This window comes from Hypanus sabinus, chromosome 7, assembly GCF_030144855.1.
Source record: "Hypanus sabinus isolate sHypSab1 chromosome 7, sHypSab1.hap1, whole genome shotgun sequence".
NCBI classification, from domain to species: domain Eukaryota; kingdom Metazoa; phylum Chordata; class Chondrichthyes; order Myliobatiformes; family Dasyatidae; genus Hypanus; species Hypanus sabinus.
The window spans coordinates 76,242,797-76,263,988 of record NC_082712.1 but is presented as its reverse complement, the minus strand read 5'-3'; the positions used below and the strand labels follow the sequence as shown (position 1 = coordinate 76,263,988).

At 41.8% G+C, this 21,192-nt stretch overlaps 1 protein-coding gene across 3 annotated transcripts in view; it reads left to right on the top strand.

The window, feature by feature from the left end:
- Positions 1–21,192, top strand: part of LOC132396875 (coiled-coil domain-containing protein 171-like) — a 449,415-nt gene that overhangs the window by 87,429 nt on the left and 340,794 nt on the right. For all 3 annotated transcript variants that reach the window (XM_059974899.1, XM_059974901.1, XM_059974900.1), the window contains exon 11: positions 17,009–17,115. In XM_059974899.1, coding sequence (XP_059830882.1) covers positions 17,009–17,115 — 107 coding nt within the window. The remainder of the gene's footprint in view (positions 1–17,008; positions 17,116–21,192) is intronic.

Below are 21,192 nucleotides of genomic sequence, written 5' to 3'. Positions count from 1 at the left end.
TTACATGCGAATATTTTTTAAGTGCCTTCTACAGCTAAAGAAGATACAGAAAAATGAACAAGGATTTTTCTGGTATCAGAGGGCTCGAGTTACAAGGAGAGACTTGGTGGTCTAAGATGGTTTTCCCTGAAACAAAGGAGACTGAAGGGTGACCTTACAGAGTTTTATAAAATAATGAGAGACATAGATGAAGTGGATGGTCACAGTCATTTTCTCATTTACTGCAGACCTGTAGTTCTCTAAATCAGGAAGCTTTTCAATGTCAATAAGGGCAAACAAAATGTGTTTAATATCTGTGCCATTTCCTAATCTGCAATAAAAAGTATTTATTTTCATCTATAGATGAACCACAATGGCTTAAACTGATGTTTTCCTTCTGCTGCTATAGTCCATCCACTTCATGGATCAACATGTAGTCTGTTCACAGATGCTCTCTGCACACCATTGTTGTAACACACAATTATTTGAGTTACTGTCAACGTCCTGTTATTCTTCTAAACTCTAGAGACTGCTTGTGTGAAAATTCCAGGAAATCAGCAGTTCCTGAGATACTCAAACCACCCCATCTGGCACCAATGATCATTCAACAGTCACTTAGATCACATTTCTTCCCCATTCTTATGTTTCGTCTGAACAGTAACTGAACCCCTTGACCACACCTGCATGCTTTTATGCATTGAATTGCTGCCACATGATTAGCTGGTGTACAGGTGGACCTAATGAAGTGGCTGCTGAATGTATACCAAATGACTCGGCCTCCAGAGCCATCGGTAGTAATGAATTCCACAGATTCACCACCCCCTGGCTAAAGAAATTCCTCCTCATCTGTTCTAAAGGGATGTTCCTCTATTCTGATGCTATGCTTTGTGGTTCGAGACTCTCTCACAATAGGAAAAATCCTCTCCACATCCACTCTATCTAGGACTTTCAATAAGATCCCTCCTCATTCATCAAAACTCCAGCGAGTACAGGCCTAGAGCCATCAAACAAGTTCTCTTCATATATAAATCCTTTCATTCCCAGAATCATTCCTGTGAACTTCCTCTGAGCCCTCTCCAATGACAGCACATTTTTTCCCTCAGAAAAAGGCATTCAAAATTGCTTACAATACTCCAAGTGCTGTCTGATAAAAGCCTCAGCACCTTATCCTCTCGATATGAATTGCATCTGCCTTCCTTGCCGCTGACCCAAACTGCAAGTTAATGTTTAGGGAATCCTGCATGAGGACTCCCAAGTCCCTTTGAACCTCTGATTTCTGATCTTTCTACCTATTTAGAACAACGATTTGCATCTTTATTCCTTCTCTCCAAATGCATAACCATACACTTCGCTACACTGTTAAGCTCCCAACCATGATCTTCAATATGATCAACAATGAAGGCAGCATTGATGGTGGGGGATGGCCTTCACTCGCATCTCTTCCATTTCACGGACATATGCCCTCAACCTCATCCTCCTGCTACTGCACCGGGGATAGGGTTCCTCTTGTCCTCACCTCCCACACCACTAGCCTCTGTGTCCACCACATAATGCTCTTAACTTCCGCCATCTCCAATGGGATCCCACCACCAAGCACATCTTTCCTAACCATCCCCCCACCCCACTTTCCGCAGGGATCGTTCCCTTCACGACTCACTTGTCCCACCCCACTAATCTCCCTCCTGGTACTTATCCTTGCAAGCTGAGCCACACTTGTCTCTACAGCTTCTCCCTCACTACCTTTCAGGGTCCCAAACTCCTTCCAGGTGAGGTGACACTTCACCTGTGGGTCTGTTGGGGTCATCTACTGTATTCGATGCTCCCCCTGTGGCCTCCTGTATATTGGTGAGACCCCACGTAGATTGGGAAATCACTTCACCAAGCACCTACGCTTAGACCACCTGCAAAAGCATGATCTCCCTGTGGCCACCCATTTCTCTTTTACTTCCCATTTCTATTCTGACACACCAGTCCATGGCTTTTTCTTGAACTTCTGGTAATTGCCCCTACCCCTTCACCATTCCCCATTCCTGTTTTGCTCTCTCACCTTACCTGTCCATCAACCTCTGGTGCTCCTCCCTTTTCCTTTTCTTCCATGGTCTTCTGTCTCCTCCCATCAGATTCCCCCTTCTCCAGCCCTTCATCTCTTTCACCAATCAACATCCCAGCTCTTTACCTCACTGTCTTTCCCTCTCCTGGTTTCACCTATGACCTAGTACTTCTTCCTCCCCTCCCCCCACCTTCCTACTCTGACTTATCATTCTTTCCAGTTCTGATGAAGGGTCTCAGCCCGAAACGTCGACTGTTTACGCTTTTCCATACCTGACCTGCTGAGTTCTTCTAGCAATCTTTTTGTGTTGCTTTGGTTTTCCAGCATCTGCAGATTTTCTTATGTTTGTTGTCCTATTCTTACTGTCCCTGGTGCATGACACTGGTAGCAATCGAGAGGTTTCTACCCTGGAGGTCCCGCTTTTCAGCCTTCCACTGAACTCTGTTTATTCCCCTTTCAGGACCTCATCCCTTTTCCTTGTTTTGTACCTAGATGTAGCACAACGACTTCTCCTTTAGCATGCTTTGAACTGAACAGAGACAGTCTTGAGACTGGGAGGCAGTGTACTATTCTGGTGTCTCTTTTACCTCCACAAAATCTTCTGTCTGCTCCCTCCAACTGTGGAATCCCCTCATCACTACTACACTCCTCTTCTGCCCCTTCCCTTCCGAGCCTCAGAGGCAGATTCAGTGCTAGGGACGCAGTTGCAATGGCTTTCCCCTGGTAGGCCCTCCCCTCGCCCCCGCCCAACAGTATCCAAAGGAGAATATTATTGAGGAAAATGGTGCACTGCGCAGTTAACGCAGCTCCCTGCCTCTTGCAACTTAACAGTGACTACCTCTCTGTAGCTCCTATCACCACCTCATTCAGGTCATCCAGCTTCAGCTCCATTTCCCTAACACGGTTTGTAAGGAGCTGCTGCTCGATGCACATCATGCAGATATAAAGTTATCAGGGAGACTAGAGGTCACCTATAGTTCTCACATCTCATGGGAAGAACATTCCACCATCCCTGTGCCCATTCTCAGCACATTAGCTATGTAGTAATAGACAAAGAACGAAATCAAACTTGCTAGAAACTTAGAGCCTTTGCCTCTTCTGGTGTAAACCTCTTGAGCCAAAGGCTGACCACTCTAATGTGCTGTATCTCCAAATAAATAAATAGTGTTTATTCTAAGCTTCAGGCGAGAACGGAATTTCATTCTCCCTGGTGTAAATGACAAAAACCTATTTTGAAATGTAACATAGGTTAATGGAAATAAGGGGGCAGGTGGTGTGAAGCATAAAGAAGGAAGGAGCAATGATCAAATATTTAGAGGCAATTCTAACAGAAACTACTATAGGAACCAACTGGTTTTGGGTAAAAGAAAAGGGAGGATGGTAATTTGCAGAAACTGGGAGGACTGATGAGATGAAAGTTGTGGGAAGAATTAAACATTCATGAGGAATTGGTGCAGGGCACAGTGTTTCATGACATGGAATTTCACGTCATGTGCCGGTGATAATAAACTGATTTGGATTCTGATTCATTGCAACTTCTCCTGGAGCAGGGTATCACCTGTACAGGAGAGAAACATTGCACTCTGCAGAGTCATCAAGTCACTGAGCTCTACAGCACAGAAGTAGGCCTTTGTTGCATCTAGAACTTGCCAGAATTAACCTGCTTGCATTAACTATACCAGCTGTAAACTTGTATACCTATATCAAATCTCTCTCTCCTTTACTAAGGAAATAAAGTCCTAATCTATTCAACCTTTCCCTAGAACTCAGGTCCTCATGTCCTAGCAGCATCTTTGTAATTTTTTTCTGTACTCATTCAATCCTACTGATCTTTCCTGTAGGTGGATGACCAGAACTATACATAATACTCCAAATTTGTGCCTTGTACAGTTTCAACTTAACGTCCTACCTCCTGTACATGGTACCTTTATTTATAAAGGATAATGTTCCAAAAGCTGTTTATGGCCTTTACAACCAGTAATGGCAATTTTAAGGAATTATTGATCTCTACTCCCCAATCCCTCTGTTCTACCACACTCCTCAGTGCCCTACCATTCACTGTGTAAATCTTACCCTAGTTTGTCCTCCCAAAGTGCAAGACCATACACTTGTCTGCATTAAATTTTATCTGCCATTTTTCAGCCTGTTTTCCCAGCTGGTCCCAGCTTTGATGTCCATTACCAGTCTTGGTTCTTTATTAGCTTCCCATGCAGAACTTGGTCAAAAGCTTTGCTAAAGTTCATGTGGACAACATCCATTCCCTTTCCTGGTAACCTCCTCAAAAAATGGGTGGGAGGGATAAAGTTCAAGGGATATGTATGGGGCAACTTTTTGTACAGGAATGGTGGGTGCCTCAAACGTGATGCCATGGGTGGTGGTGGAGGCAAATACAGCAGAGCTGTTTAAGTGGCTCTTAAATAGGCACATGAATGTGCAGAGAGTTGAGGAATATGGTCATTGTATTGGCACGAGGGACTAGTTCAGTTAGACATTTAATTGCCAGTTTAATTAGTTCGTACAAACATTGTAGACTGAAGAGCCTGTTTCTGTCCTGTACTGTTATATGTTCTGTTCCAATCTGTAGGTAAATGGAATGGAGTCTTGAGGAATACAAGACATTATTTATTTATTAAGAGATGCATTATGAAAGAGACCTTTCTAACCTTTGAGCCGCAACACCTAGCAATCCCCATTTTAACCCTAGCCTAATCATGGGACGATTTACAATGACTAAGTAACTTTGGACTGTGGGAGGAAACCAGAGCACCCGGAGAAAACCCACTCATTCCACGAGAAGAACATATGAACTCTTCACAGAATACGCCAGGATTGATTTCCAACCCCCCTGAGTTGTAATAGTGTCGCGCTAACTGTTGCACTACCATGGTGCCCTAGACTTGCTGGATTCCAGTTGCCTAAACCTGACACATGATTTTTCTTGTCTACCATGATAAAACCTGCAATATCCTTTCTCATCAAAGGTTTCCTGGAATTGCCATCTTTGCTGTGCATCCATAGTGGAAAGTGCTGGATGTAGGAGAAAATTTAAAGAAGTTTGGAGGGGAATATAGGGCCGTGAAATATCGTTGGCAAATAAGATAAAGTATCCAGAACATTTTATAAAGAGCTCGAGGTTAGCCGCATAAAATGTCGGTGCCCTTAGAGACCAAAGGGTGAATCATTTGTGGAGCCAAGGGATGCAGGCAGAAGTTCTAAGTGAATACTTCTCACCTGTATTCACCAAGGACATAAAAGCTGGTGAGTTAATGTTAGGGTTTGTTGAGGTCTGCAGCATGTCAATATTAAGAAGTGCAGGAGCTAGATAAAGGATCCTATAAGGGCTGATAAATCATGGGGGCCAGATGAGTTCAATTTCAGGTTGCTATAGAAAACAAGAGATATTGCTGAAAGAGAGGGAAGTATGGGTGAGGGAGTTGGGGAGGTGGAGTTGTATTATGAATCAGGGACAAGGTCACAGCTGCACTAGGTCATCCACTGAGTCAATATGAGTAGAACTCAAAAATAAAAAAAGAAAGTGAAACCACTCTGATGGGATTGTACTGCAGCACCCCCTCCCCAATATCCACTGGGTCGTTGAGGAGCAGAAGTGCAGGCAGTTTAGGGAAAGGTGCAGAATCAACAGTGTTATTGTAGTGGAGGACTTCATCCTCTCCAACATAGATTGAGACCTCTTTAGTGTAAGGAGCAGAATTTGTTAAATGCATCCAAGAGGGTTTTCTAAACCAGTATGCAGATAGTCGTACTATACTGGACCTGCTATTGAGTAATGCACTTTCCCAGGTGACTGACCTTTCAATGGAGAACATTTATGAAACACAAGTCCTTAAATTTTAAGATAGAAATAAATAAGGAAGGAGAGAAATACTTTGAGGCAAGGCAGACTACAAAAGTAATAGGCAGCAACAGTATTACAGTGGACTAACGGGAGATACGGAGGTATGAGAGAGGAGCTGGGCAAAGTTGATTGAAAAGGGACACTAGCAGAAATGATGGCAGAACGGCAATGCCCGGAGTTTCTGGGAACAATTTGGAAAGCGTAGTATAGATAGATCCCAAAGATGAAGTAATATTCTAAAGGGAGGATGTGGCAACTATGGCTGACAAGGGAAGTCAAAGACAGCATCAAAGCAAAAGTGAGGGCTTACAATATAGTAAATATTAATGGGAAGTTAGAGGATTGGGAAGCTTTTAAAAACCAACAGAAGGCAACTAAAAAGCCTAAGGAAAGAAAAGATGAAATATGAGTTAAGCTAGCCAATAATATAAAAGGGGATACCAACAGTTTTTAAATATAGAAAGTGTAAAAGAAATGTAAGAGTGGATATTGGACCACTGGAAAATGATGCTGAAGAGGTAGTAATGGGGCCAAAGAAATGGACGAACTTAATAAGAATTTTCCATCAGTCTTCACTGTGGTGGACACTGGCAGTATGCCAGAAATTTGAGAGTGTCAGATGGCAGAAGTGAGCGTACTTGCTATTACTAAGGAGAAAGTGTTTAGGAAGCTGAGAGGTCTAAAGGCAGATAAGACAACCGGATCAGATGGACTACATGCCAGCGTTCTGAAAGAGGTAGCTGAAAAGAATATGGAGACATTAGTAATGATCTTTCAAGAATCACTAGATTCAAAGGTTCATTTTACTATCAAAGTATGTATGCAGAATACAACTCTGAGATTTGTTTTCTCCAGACAGCAATAAAATACAGAAACCAATAGAAGTAGTTGAAAGAAAGACATCAATCCCCCCCACAAAAAGAGAAAGAAACAAAAACTCGCAAACACCAATTCCCCCCCCACACAAAAATTAACAGATTAACCAAACCCCTATCTCGAAAATCAGCAATAAGAAAGAATGGGCGAGAACACAAAAATTCTGGAATTTTTTTGGAGGACTGGAAATTGTAAATGTCACTCCCCCGCCCCCCCCCCCGAAGGAAAATTATGGCCCAGTAGTTGAGAGGGTGTTGGATGAGATTTTAGGGTATTTGGAGGCACATGCTAAAATAGGTGAGAGTCAGCATAGTTTCCTTTAGGGGAAATCTTGCTTGATAAATCTGTTGGAACTCTGAGAGAAATAAAAGGCAAGACAGCCTCAGAAGAGAAGGATGTCCACTTAGAACAGAGATGAGGAGGAATTCCTGTAGCCAGAGTAGAATTCATTGCTACAGACTGAAATCACATGGTCACTGGGGGCTGTGGGGGTTTCTGAAGGTCTCTCTGTGTTTTAATGGTCAAAGCGAGCATAACAGGCATTGAGCTCATCTGGGAGTGAAACCTTGTTGTCACCTGTGTCACTTGGTTTTACTTTTAGGAGGTGATGATATCCTGTGATTTTATGTTCAGTCTGGAATTGCCACTTTGCACGTGAGATAGTTTTCCAGAGGTCATACCTAGACCTCTTGTATTTTACTTGGTGGCCAGATCTGAACACTGCTGATTTGGCCCTCAGCAGATTGCAGATATTATGGTTTATCAGGGGTTCTGTTTGGGGAAACCTTTGAATGATTTTGTGGGGACATAATTGTCTACAAATGTTTTTATATACAATCGTGGTGTTCGTTCAGATCTTCTAAGTTTTTGAACACTGTCTAGTCCACTGATTCGAAGCAATCCTGTGGCCACTCCTGTGCCTCCCACAATCACCTCTTTGTTGACTCTACCAAAGCAATCCCTCATCTCCCTCCAATACAGCAGTCTTGCCGTTTGGGTCCTCAATCTTGTTCTCTCGTAACAGTACATTTGCAAATAAGATACTGGCTGGAGGAAGTTTTAATGTGGCTTGGAATCCTCTCTGTCTTCCCTCCTTTTGGCCATGGTGATGTAACTTCATCCTCTTAAAGATGCAGTACTTGCGTTCTTGAGAGTTAAGATCACCGGGTCCTTCAGAAGATTGTGAATTCATAACTTTGTTAAGACGGTTCAAAAGTACATTACTTAAAGGAAAATTACACATTGCAGATTACAGCAAGAGTAGTTCAGAAGAAGTATATATAGAAGTTTTATAATCTGCCTGTAAAGCATCTCTGTGTTTCTCCAATGCCATCTTGCCAACACATGACCACACATTTCATTGTACTGTGTTCCATCTGCCAGTCTTTGCCCATTCTGCTAATCTGTACAAGCCCTTCAGTAGATTCTCTGCTTCCTCAGAAGACCTTTGACAAGGTGCTGCACATGAGGCTGCTTATCAAGATGAGGCCATGGTATTACAGGAAAGATACTAGCATGGATAGAGCATTGGCTGATTGGCAGGAGGCAAAGAGTGTAAATGAAAGCATTTTCTGATTGGCTGCCAGTGGTGTTCTGCTGGGGTCAGTGTTGGGACCGCTTCTTTTTTATGTTGTATGTCAATGATTTGGATAATGAAATTGATGGTTTTGTATCCAATTTTGCGGATGATAAGAAGGTAAGTGGAGGGGCAGGTAGTTTTGAGGAAGCAGGTAGGCTGCAGGAGGACTTTAGGAGAATGGTCAAAAGTGGCAGGTGGAATACAGTGCTGGGAAGAGTTTGGTCATGCACTTTGTTAAAATGAATAAAAGCATAGTCTCTTATAAATGAGGAGAAAATTCAAAATTTGAAGTGCAAAGGGATTTGGGAGTCCTTGTGTAGGATTCCCTTATGGTTAATTTGTGGGTTCAGTTAGTGGTGAGGAGGGAATTTCAAGAGGACTAGAATACAAGAGCAAGGATTGTAATACTGAGGTTTATAAGGCACAGGTGAGGCTTCAATTGGAGTATTGAGCCCCTTAATTAGGAAAGGATGTGCTGACATTGGAGAGGTTTCAAAGGAGGTTCATGAAAATAATTTTGGGAATGAAAGCTTATCATATGGCGAGCGGTTGATGGCTCAGCCTCTACTTGTTTGAGCTTAAAAAGAATGAGGGGGCATCTCATTGAAACATATCAAATATTGAATGAATGTGGAGAGGATCGGGGGAGGCTAAGATTAGAATAGAGATGAGGAAAAACTTCTTTAGCCAGTGGGTGGGTGGTGTGTGAAATTCATTCCCACGATCGGCTTTTGAGGCCAGGTTGTCGGGCATCCGTGCTAATTCCTTTCCTGCAATACCATGGGCTCTCATCATGCTTGGCAGCTTCGTGTATGGTACTTTGTCACAGGCTTTCTGAAAGACCAAGTAAACGGCATCCACTGACTCTCCTCTGTGTATTGTGCTTATTATTTCCCCAAAGATGTTCAGCAGATTTGTTGGGCAAGATTTCCTTTTTAAGATTTCCTTTTTGACCTTTTTTTACCATGTTCCTCCTAAGTACCCTGAAACTAGTCTGGACGTCCATCTGTTCTGAGGTTGTGCTGTCTGGACCTATTCTCCCCCACTGTAGAAATAACCTTAATATTGCACTCCAGCATCTTGGCAACCACTAAAGTAAGGCTCAATGGTGGCACTATTTCAATGCAAGAAGTATCATGGGAAATATAGGGGAACACTTTTCATCTGGTGATCACAATGCCATTTGCTTCAAAATACATGTGGAAACTGATAGGTCTGGTCTGCGGGTTCAGATTGTAAATTGGGGAATGGTTCAGAAAGGATCTGGCAAGTGCGGATTGGGACAGGCTGTTTTCTGGCAAAGGTGTACTTGGTAAGTGGGAGCCCTTCAAAAGTGAAATGTTGAGAGTACAAAGCTTGTATGTGCCTGTTGGAATACAAGATAAAGATAAGTTTACAGAACCTTGGTTTTCAAGAGATATTGAGGCCCTGGTTAAGGACAAAAAGGAGGTGCATAGCAGGTATAGGCAGGTGGGAAGAAAAATGAGGTGCTTATGGAGCACAAGTGCAAGAGAACACTTAAGAAATAAATGAGGAGGGCTAAAAGAAGGCATGAGATTGCCTTAGCATACAAGGTGAAGGAGAATTCTAAGAGATTCTACAGATATGTTTAGAGCAAAAAGGATTGCAAGGATGAAATTGGTCCTCTGGAAGTTCAGAATGGTAATCCATTCTTGGAGCCATTTACTCAGGAGACGATCACAGTCTATAGAAGTGAGGCAAAGCAGCATTGACTTCACAGATCACAGAGGAAGAGGAGCTTGCAAATCAGGGTGGATAAATCCACAGGCCCTGACAAGGTGTTCCCTCAGACCCTGTAGGAGGCAAGTGCAGAAATTGCAGGGACCCTAACAGATATTTAAATCATCCTTTGCAACGGGTGAGGTACCAGAGGATTGGAGGACAGCCAATGTTGATCCACTTTAGAGAAAGGCTCTAAAAATAAACCAGGAAATTATAGGCTGGTAAGCAAGTAGTGGGCAAGTTTTTGTAAGGTATTCTACGGGACTGGATATATAACTACTTGCATAGATAGGCATGGACTGTTTATGGATATTCAGCATGGCTTTGTACGTGGTTGGTCATGTCTAACCAATCTCGTAGAGTATTTTGAGGAAGTTACCAGGAAAGTTGATGAAGGCAAGGAGCTGGCCAAACTGAAGCATTATGCCCACATTTCAGGACTGCCCAGTTGCACCACTTCTCAGAGCCTGTACATACCCTTCACGTTGAGCAGTGATCTACCCATCTACTGATCACTTTATGCTGCATGTGTAATGTTGAAGCAGCTTCACTGGTTTGGTGAGTGAGACAGAAAATGCTGACTGTGAATAAGTGTATTAATCATTTCGTTACAAAAAATAAAAATTTGACCAAACCTTTAAGTCCCCCCACGTTACACAAACTACGAACAGATGCTTAGTGCGTTTGCATAAAGCATGTTTCCTGATGAAGGGTTTGGCCTGAAATGTTGACTGTTTACTCTTTTCCATAGATGCTGCCTGGCTTTCTGAGTTCCTCCAGCAGTTCGTGTGTGCTGAAAACATAAAGCATTGTTTCCCTCCAGAGGCTGTTTGACCTGCTGAGTTCCTCCAGCAGTTTGTTTTATGCTCTAGGCTCCAGCATCTGCAGCCTCTCGTGTCTCCTACCTATATTCAATATAGGTATGCAAAATTATGAGTGGCCTAGGTAGGGTAAATGTAAGCAGGTTTATTCCATGGAGAGTGGGAGTACAACTAGAGGTTATGGATTAAGGGTGAAATTCATTTGTGTCATGGAGGGAATAGGTGAGGATGGAATTCAGAAACAGAAAGGAAGTGATCAGTCTTGGGAGTAATATATAGGTATCCCTAATAGCGTAAAAGACACTGAGGAACAAGTCAGGAAGCAGATTTTGGAAATGTGCAAAAACAACAGGGTTGTTGTCATGAGGACTTCAGCTTTCCTGGGGCAGAATTTGTTAGGGGTGTTCAGGAAGGATTCCTGACACAGGCTAACTAGAGGAGAGGCCATATTGGATCTGGAACTAGGCAGTGAATCAGGTCAAGTGTCAGATCTCTAGTTGGGTAAACATTTTGGAGACGACGTCAGCAATTTCCTGACCTTTACTATTGCCTTGCAGAAGGATAGGAGCAGACAGTATTTAATTGGGGGAGGGGATCTATGATTCTATTAGGCAGGAACTTGGGAGCACAAATTGGGAATGGATGTACTTGGAAATGCACAATAGAAATATGGAGGTTGTTTACGGAACACTTGCATGATGTTCTGGATAGATTTATCCCATTGATGTGGTGAAAGAAGCTGACTTATGATTTAGGAAGCCAGGGTCATACACTAACCCTCACTAATTTTTATATATGCACCGTAGAAAGCATTTTTCTAGGGTGCATCACAACCTGGTATGGAAGTTGTCCTGTCCAAGACCGGAAGAAGCTGCAGAAGATTGTGAACACAGCCCAGCACATCACACAAACCAATCTTCCATCTTTGGACTCAGTTTACATCGCATGCTGTCGGAGCAGTGCTGCCAGGATAATCAAGGACACGACCCACCCAGCCAACACACTTTTTGTCCCTCTTCCCTCCGGGAGAAGGTTCAGGAGCTTGAAGACTCATATGGCCAGATTTGGAACAGCTTCTTTCCAACTGTGATAAAACTGCTGAACAGATCCTGACCCGGATCTGGGCCGTACCTTCCAAATATCCGGACCTGACTTGCACTACCTTACTTTCCCTTTTCTATTTTTTTATTATAATTTATAATTTAAATTTTTATTATATTTACTATTGATTTGTACTCTAGGGAGCGCGAAGCGCAGAATCAAATATCGCTGTGATGATTGTACGCTCTAGTATCAGTTGTTTGGCGACAATAATGTAAATGAATAGACTTAAGAGAGCTAGAAGAGCTAGAAGTCCATGGCGAGTAGAATTACGGTAAACCCAATGGGTTCTACACATGCGGATGACTAGAGTTGAGGATAGGATCAATTGGTTTGAAGAGGAAAAGTTGGAGGTGATTGAAGAGGTCCTTAATGGACACTTTGCTTCATTATTCAGCAATGAGAGGGACCTTGATGTTTATGAGGTCAGGGTGAAGCAACAGGCTGATAATTCAAAGTTCAAAATAAGTTGATTATCAAAGTACACATGTGTCACCATATACTACTTGAGATTCACTTTCTTGCAGGTATTCACAGTAGAACAAAGATGTATAATACAATCAATGAAAAACTATGCACAAAGACGGACAAACAGCCAACATGTACAATAAGACAAACTGAACAAATGCAAAATAAAATAACTTATAATGATAAATATTACTGAGAACATGCTGTAGATTGTGGAGTCCTTGAAAGTCACTTAAAGGTCTCTGCAACCTCTGTTCTCAGGTTGTGGAATCAGTTCAGTATGAAGGTGAGTGAGGTTCACTGTGCTTCAGGAGCTTGCTCCTGTTAGACTTGGGCTGAAGGTTCCTGTCCCTCCTTCCCGATGGCAGCAACAAGAAGAGAGCATAGTTTGTTAGTAGGGGTCCTTGATGATGGATACTGCCTTCTTGTTCTGGGACCCCTGCTCTTTGTGAAAGGATGAGTTAAATACAAGAATGCTGGTGGAGTTGTAGATCATGGAGAAGGTTGCTGTAAGTTACAACAGGGCTTTGGCAGGATGCAGAGCAGGGTTGAGAAGTGGCAAATGGCGTTCAACCCAGAAAAGTATGAAGTCATTCTCTTTAGGAGTTTAAATTTGAAGACAGAGGCTGAATACAGGGTTAATGGCGAGGCTGTGTGGAAGAAGAGGGGGATCTTGGAGTTTACATCTATAGATCCCTTAAAGTTGTGTAAGTATATGGGGTTTTTGATAGGGGAGGCAAATGATGTGTTAGACTTCATTAGTTAGGGGATTAAGTTCAAACGCTTTGAGGTAATGTTGCAGCTCTGTAAAATTCTGGTTAGACCACACTTGGAATATTGTGTTCAGTTTTGTCACCTCATTATAGGAGGGATGCAGAAGCTTTGGAAACTGTGCACCAGAGATTTAGAAGGATGATACTTGGAATGGAGATCATATCTTGTGAGGATAGGTTGAGCGTGTACTTTGAAATAAAGGAGGATTAGAGGTGACTTGATAGAGATGTACAAGATACTAAGAGGCATAGATAGTGTGATTTTTTTTCTCCCCCCTCAGTGAAAATGGCTAATATGAGGGGGCATAATTTTAAGATGATTTGAGGAAAGTATAGGGGCAGATGTCAGAGATAAGTATTTTCACAGTGTGGTGGGTGTGTGAAACATCCTACCGGGGTGGTGGTCGAGGCAAATGCATTAGGGCATTTAAGAAATTCTTAGATAAAGCACATGGATGATAGAAAAATGAGGGCTATATAGGAAGGAAGGGTTAGATTGATATTAGAATAGGTTGGAAAATCAGCACATCACCTTGGGCAAAGGGCCTATGCTCTATGTTCTACTGTATTGATATCCATTTGCCACTTCTTAGCCCACCTCACTAAGTGACCAGTGTTCTCCCTGTAATTTACAATAACCTTCACTATCAATAACTCCTCCTAATTATGTGTCATCTGCAAATATACTGATCAAGCCTTATGGATTCACATGCAAGTCATCGATATTAACTAACAAGTAACAAGGGCCTCCACACCAATCCTTGCAACACCTCCATAGTCACCATCCTCCATTCTGAGGTATAATTGTCAACCACCACCTCTGCTTCCTACCTCTGAGCCAATTTTCAATTCAGCTAACTAGTCCTCCCTGAACTCTGTGATAGCTGACCTTCCAGACCAGTGTGCCATGTGTGGGCCTAATCAAAGGCCTCAGTAATGTTCAGATAGACAACATCCATTGTCCTATCCTCCTCTAGCCTTTTGGATTTTTATTCAAAAAATTCTGAAAGATTTCTCAAACACGACTTCCTTCAAACAAAGCCATCTTAACTTCTGCTCATCAGATTCTATCTATCCAAATGTTGGCTGATCATGATGCACAGAATCCCCTCTAGTCTAGCTCCTTCCCCACTACTGGTGTCAGGCTGACTGGCCTGTTGTTTCCCAGCTTAACCTTGCTGTACTTCTTGAGCACCAGAATGACATTAGCCACTAAGATGTTATTTCCTAAGGAGAAAGACATGGTACTTGAAAAACTCAGGGATAAGGATGGTGAGATTCTAAACCATCTAAGAATTGAGAAGGAGAGGATGTTGACTATGTTGGAACATGAGTCTAATGTCCCAGAGCCTAATGAGATATACCCGAAGCTGCTGTGGAAGGAGAGGATAGAGATTCTTACATCTTTGCTGGCCACAAATGTCACAGATAGCTGGAGGATAGCATGTTATCTTTACTTCCTTCAAGAAGAGGAGTAGGGATAAGCCAGTAACAAAAGAGCACAAAAATTTCTAAAAAGAAAATTCTATGGGACAGGATTGGAAAGGCAGGATTTGATTAAGGATGGTCATTACAGCTTTGTTCATGGTAGATCCTATCTGATTTCTTTTAAAAGTAGTAGTTAAGTATAACGTACTCATGATTAAGGCATTTCAGGTAATGGAAATTCACTCTTAATAGAATTCATAACTCATGACCAAAGTGTTTTTTGGGATATTGAATAAAAATTCACTCCTGTAGAATTTATGCAAGAAGAGATTACCAGACTGCATTGTGAAAGAAACAACACATTTGTCAATTTTTGTCAACATTCATGTCATAGAAAATTGTGATATTGACAGTTTTCTAGGAATGTAAACCTTCTGCCAATGTGTGCTGCTAATTTTTGAGGTCAGTGTTGTAGATGCTGTCTACAAGTACTCTAATTAAAGTCCTTTTACAAAATTCTGTGTGCACAACTGATCCAAAATGTTAGGAGCTATGAGATCCAAGACACTTGAGGAGACAGTGGTGGTGGTTTTGATTGGTACGTTGTGACCAGCTGTATACCATGAATAATAGTACTGAGACCATTGATGTTTGCGATTTGCATCGATTACTTAGATCTGAATGCAAGAGATATTAACAAGTTTTGAGTTGATACAGACATTGGTGGTCAAATAAGGTTTGGATATACATTATGAATAGTAGAGTTCTGCAGAGTGTTGACGAACAGAAGGACTTTAGAGTATAATTTCATAAATTCCTAAAAATGCCAACACTAGTGGATGGAGTGGTATAGGCAGCACATGGGATACTTGCCTTCATCAGCATAGAGTGAGGGAATCAGAAAATTAGTTTAATTTCATACTTTAATTTATGCTAAAGATGGTATTTTGATGACTGTCTGAACAGAGCGAATGGCAACAGTTGATCAGACCCTGCATAGCGCTGATTCGTTACTATGTGGTTATTCAATTCTTTATTGAAATTTTAAAAAATTCATTCTTTTAAAAAAACACAACTTCAAGAGCAACCACCATCACAGTAAATATTCAATCAGCCAATGAGAATGCTTTATAACACAAAGTACACTGTAAATGCTGTGGTCAAATCAACACGTACAAAAGCTGGATGAACTCAGCAGGTCGGGCAGCATCCGTTGACTGCTCATTTCAATGGATGCTGCCCGACTTGCTGAATTCATCCAACTTTTGTACGTGTTGAGAATACTTTCTATTCACTTTGAGCCACTCATAGCCAATCACGTATTAGTTCATGCTCTGTGTGTGTAAAGGTTCTTGCTCCCTCACCAGTTTTCACCCGTAATGTCTGGAAAATGGCCTGCAACTTCCAGTGAGGGTAGTAATCTAAGATGTCTAGGAAAAGCATCAGCATGGGTGTGAAACTGCAAGTGATATGGTGTGAGCATTTTAATAAATGGCGATGTTGAAGTTACTGCATTCTCATCGTGAGAGTCTTAATAACGAAGAGCAGAACAATGCATCATGGTGAATCTGAGGACATGGATGGAGAAGAGGAAATGTCGGTAAGAAACCTCACCACTATTCAAATTCCTCAGCACTAGCCATGATCACACAAATCATGGATCAGTTCATCGGTAGTGACCCCGACTGGGAGTGAAGCAACAAGGCAAAGAGGTGTTCTCGACATGATTTTCTGCTATTGAGAACTGCTTCATGAGAGGAATCTTAAGAAAAGATGGTCAAATCTTGATGCCTACTTGAAAAAGCCGAAGATAGAGGAGGACCCACACTCCAGTTCCCTCTCTGAGATGTAACCACCACCCATTTCCCTCCACTGCTGCTGTGATGTGTGGCTGCTCCAATGATGAACAGGTTAAGCCTATTAGTGTGTTCGTCAATCCTCGAATTACTGTGTAAACATAAAATAATATGTCTCGGGTTTGATTTTTTTAAAATCAGGCGCACATGTCTATTTACATAATGTTATAATGACCCTGCATAATGCTTCACCTCAGAGGAACACATCTTCAGAGTTAAGCAGGGTCTAACGTACAAGGCTTTTAGTAGTTGATAGTTGTCCAAATATTGTTGTACTACAAATGGTGAATAATTTGTCACTATTCAAAGTATGTAGTATTTGCCGATTATGTAAACCTATATAAATACATATTGATTTAATTTGTAAATTGTTAAAATTTGGTGGATTTGGATGATTAGCTATTTTCTGGCTGAGTTGTTCTTTTAAATTGTGTGATAATGTCTGAAAACTTAATTTTTTCGTTCTTCCCTCCTCTAGTCGATCAAAGGGACAAAGAGAAAAGGTTAAGCCCCTCTGTTGTCCTTGAAAATTTGAGACAAACGTTGACAGATTACCAGAGCAAGCTGGAGGACTCGTCTAATGAGGTAACACTTGCATTGTTTTGGTGCTTAAGATACAGCCCTTGGTCTGCAGCAGTAAATGTGCTGTCCACTTATTATAAAGGTCATGGAAAATTGCAGTCCAGCATTGATAGCTTTGAAGATACCTCTGGTGTATGAGGAAACAATATAAAATACAACCAGAAGGCAATGCAAGCAAGGGCATACCATATTTTAGTGCCACATGATCATTTCAGACTACCTTTTATGAACCTGTTAAATGTTGTTCTCCTTCTTTTGCTTGACAAAGAGCAAAGATTTTTTGGTCTTGCTTGCATATTTATCGATTTGCCTGTGGAGTGACAAACAGACCACCAGAGAAGTTGTATTCTCCAGAAATGACACTCGTTTATTAACCTGTTCACCTCTGCAGAAACTGTGGATCAAACAACACATTGCAGTGATTTCTATCTGTAACTGTTCTGCAAATTAGAATTAAAAAGATTTTCCTACATTTCAAAGGGTGTTGAATACGATGGAAGTACTTTGAGCAGCTTTTTAAAAACCTTTTTCATGCCTCTGTATTAGGAATGTGCAGTTGTATTATAAATATTTTACAAAAATATCTGTTGAGGCTGAAATAAGGGAGTGAAAATGTAACAAGGAACATGATGAATTGTTACTTAGACAAATGTCACATGATTCCCAGCAGTACAGAGGGATTGCTGTAGCAAGCTCTGGCTCCAAAAGATTCTTAGTTGTGAAACTGTGCCAGATGTAACAGAGTGGAGCCAGGGAGTGCTGCTCGAGTGAAAGCAAAAAGGAATAGTGTGACAGAAAGAAGAATGAACTGTCAGGAAAAATAAATTGCAAGCTGTGGACTCTTAACTCAGAACCTGCCTTGGGACATACAAGTACAGTGACATGTGACTGACCCTACAGTTGTCACAGTGTGCCAAAGGCTGGTTCACAGCCATACAAGGAATTGGAGGGTACTGCCTGTCAGCTACTACTGTGGTAGATGTTTCAAATTGTAATTTTCTGCCTTCCTACTCAGGCTCATTTTAACTTTCAATGATTCTGTGAAATTAAGGTTTGGTGGTCATTTAACACCCATATTTAATGTTCTTTCCAATTGTAGTTAATTTCCCTGCATCATTTAGTCTGCTTAACCAATTATAAGTTCACTCACATTTCTTTGAGTGCTTACTTTATTGTCAATATCATACTGTTGTCATAACACAAATCCAGCCAAATTTTATTTTGTTAAATATAATGAAATGCCTGTCAGTCAAAGCCTTGCACGCTTTTCGTAAATGCATTGGTGGAGGACGTCAGAAAGGTAAGTCTATTGTTGAGTAATAACAGCAATTGGAGTGATTCATGGCCATTGTTGCACAGCTTTTTGACACAATTCCAACGTAATCAGCAGGATAGGAAGTTCACAGGCAGGAATTATACTTATTCCGAAGAGGAAGAAGCAATTAATCATAGAAATATAGGTTAGCAATCCATGCACATTAAACCCCTTAAACAAGTGGTTCTGCTGTGGATGTTTCTTGGCTTTTTAAGACTTTACAGTAGATGTCTTTTTGATTCCATCCATGATCGTGGCATGTTAACAGGTTGTGGTTTTCTGCACCTTTGGCTCTCTTGATAGTAATGTTAATTCTCAGATAATTTTCCACTTTGTGATGGTCAAAACAATGGCTTGTGTCATCCAACCTGTGGATTGGCAGATCGGTATTTATTCTGTTTTCCAAATTAAAGATAGCTGGATTGGTGGAATCCAATGCAAATCAATAAGCAGTGCATTATCGCTGTCCACCAGAGAAAGCAGGATCTCCCAGTGGCCACACATTTTAATTCCGTGTCCCATTCCCATTCTGATATGTCTATCCATGGCCTCCTCTACTGTCAAGATGAAGCCACACTCAAGTTGGAGGAACAACACCTTATATACTGTTTGGGTAGCCTCCAACCTGATGGCATGAATATTGACTTCTCTAACTTCAGTTAATGCCCCTCCTCCCCTTTCTTACCCCATCCCTGATTTAGTTATTTCCCCCCCCCCCCCTTTATTTTTCTCTCTCTGCCCATCACTCTTTGCCTGTTCCTCCTCTGGTGCTCTCCTCCCCTGTTTTTTTGTCCCTAGGCCTCCCGTCCCATGATCCTTTCCCTTTTCCAGCTCTGTATCCCTTTTGCCAATCATCTTCCAGCTCTTGGCTTCACCCCACTCCCTTTGGTCTTCTCCTGTCATTTCGGATTTCCCCCTCCCCCTCCTACTTTCAAATCTCTTACTATCTTTTATTTCAGTTAGTCCTGACAAAGGGTCTCAACAGTGCTTCTTCCTATAGATGTTGCCTGGCCTACTGCGTTCCACTAGCATTTCGTGTGTGTTGAGTGCATTATCTGATGGCTAGGACTAGAGAGATATGTGAATATGCAGGGAATGAGGGCCAGGAAGAATATGGGTCATGTACAGGCAGAAGAGATTTAGTTTAATTAAGCATCTTGTTGATGTGGTGAAGGCCCTGTAGCCCTGTTCCTGTGCTGTACTGTTCTGTGTTCTTTATAAGCTTACAGAATGCTGGAGAAACTCAGCGGGTCAGGCAGCATCTATGACAGGAAATGGATAGTCAATATTCTGGATCAAGACCCTTCATCAGGACTGGAAAGGAGTGTGGGGGGGGGTGACTATTAGAAAAAGATTGAGGATGGAGTGGAGCAAGAGTGGGTAGGTGATAGATGAATCTATTTGAGGGTGGGGAGATAAGTAGGTGGGAGGGCAAATTGAAAATGATGCAAGAAGCTGGGAGGTGATAGGTGGAAGTGACCAGGGCTGAAGGTGATGGAAACTGATAGAAGTCAGTGGATCATGGAATGAAGGGAAAGAGGTAAGGAGCAGGAAGGAATGTGTGGATGATGGGCAGATTGAAGAGGTGGATAGGGGAATTAGAAATGGGGTAAAGGGACTGGTGGGATAAGTGAAAACAAAGGAGATACAGAGGGGAGTGGTTACTGTAAGTTATAGAAATTCATGCTCATGCTATAAAGCTTGGAAACTACCAAGGCTGAATATGACGAATGATTCCTAATCTGCATCTACTCTCAATTTGGCAGCAGAGGAAGACTTTATCAGACATGGCAGTGTGGGAATGGGAAATAGAATTAAAGTGGTTAGCCATTGGGAGATCCTGGCTATTACAGAACAATGGTGTGTTACAATATGGCAACAATGAATATAGAATTGAGACAGGTTTTTTTTCTATAAACAAATAAAACATTTATTAAACACTGCTCAAATAAAAAAAACAAAAGTAAACAAACGACTAACGTAACCGAAGTCAGCTGCTATACGGCAGCTCGAACAGTTCTTAAAAAGAGAAATGCAAAAGTCCAAATGATTTACTTAGGAGAGATTTTCCTAGAAGTAACAAATTCCTCGATGACATGCCGTTACTGCTGATCCCAGCCAAAATATGCCTTGCCCGAAAGATTTACGTTGAAGGAAATAAAACGGCTTAAAGGCACTGACCTTTCCTTGGCAAATAACTCACTGCCCCAGTCCTTTCTACTCTTACAGCAGGGACCATCATGGGTGCAGATTACCAATTCCTTCCGAATGAGGATCAAATGAAGTCAAAACTGTTTTACTGCCGACAACACCAACTTTTCTCGATCCTTCAGCTTCCCGAACTTCAATAATTCTTCACTCTCCAACTGCACTTTAACTGGCAGCGTTTTTCAGAACTGCCAGCACAACGATTCTTACAGTAGGAATTAAAACTCCACTTTAAGAAAGAAACTGCGTCATGAAATCAAATACGCAGCAGAACAGAGCCACTGACAACTTAAGCCATGAACTGACCTGTGTCACAGCGATGCTTGCTTCTTTTATATCCTGTTGAAAGAGGCTATTACATGACCTCCCACTGGCAGGAAAATTACATCACTCCACTATCACAAGACCATTACATCATGCCCAGCAGAGCCTCAATTACATCATGGTCATGTGACAGTCACAAGGTATCCACAGGAACGTAACAGGTGTTTGTTGATAGGCTATCCGAATTTGCCTCAGGTCTCACTGATGTAGAAGAGGCTTCACCAGGTGCACTG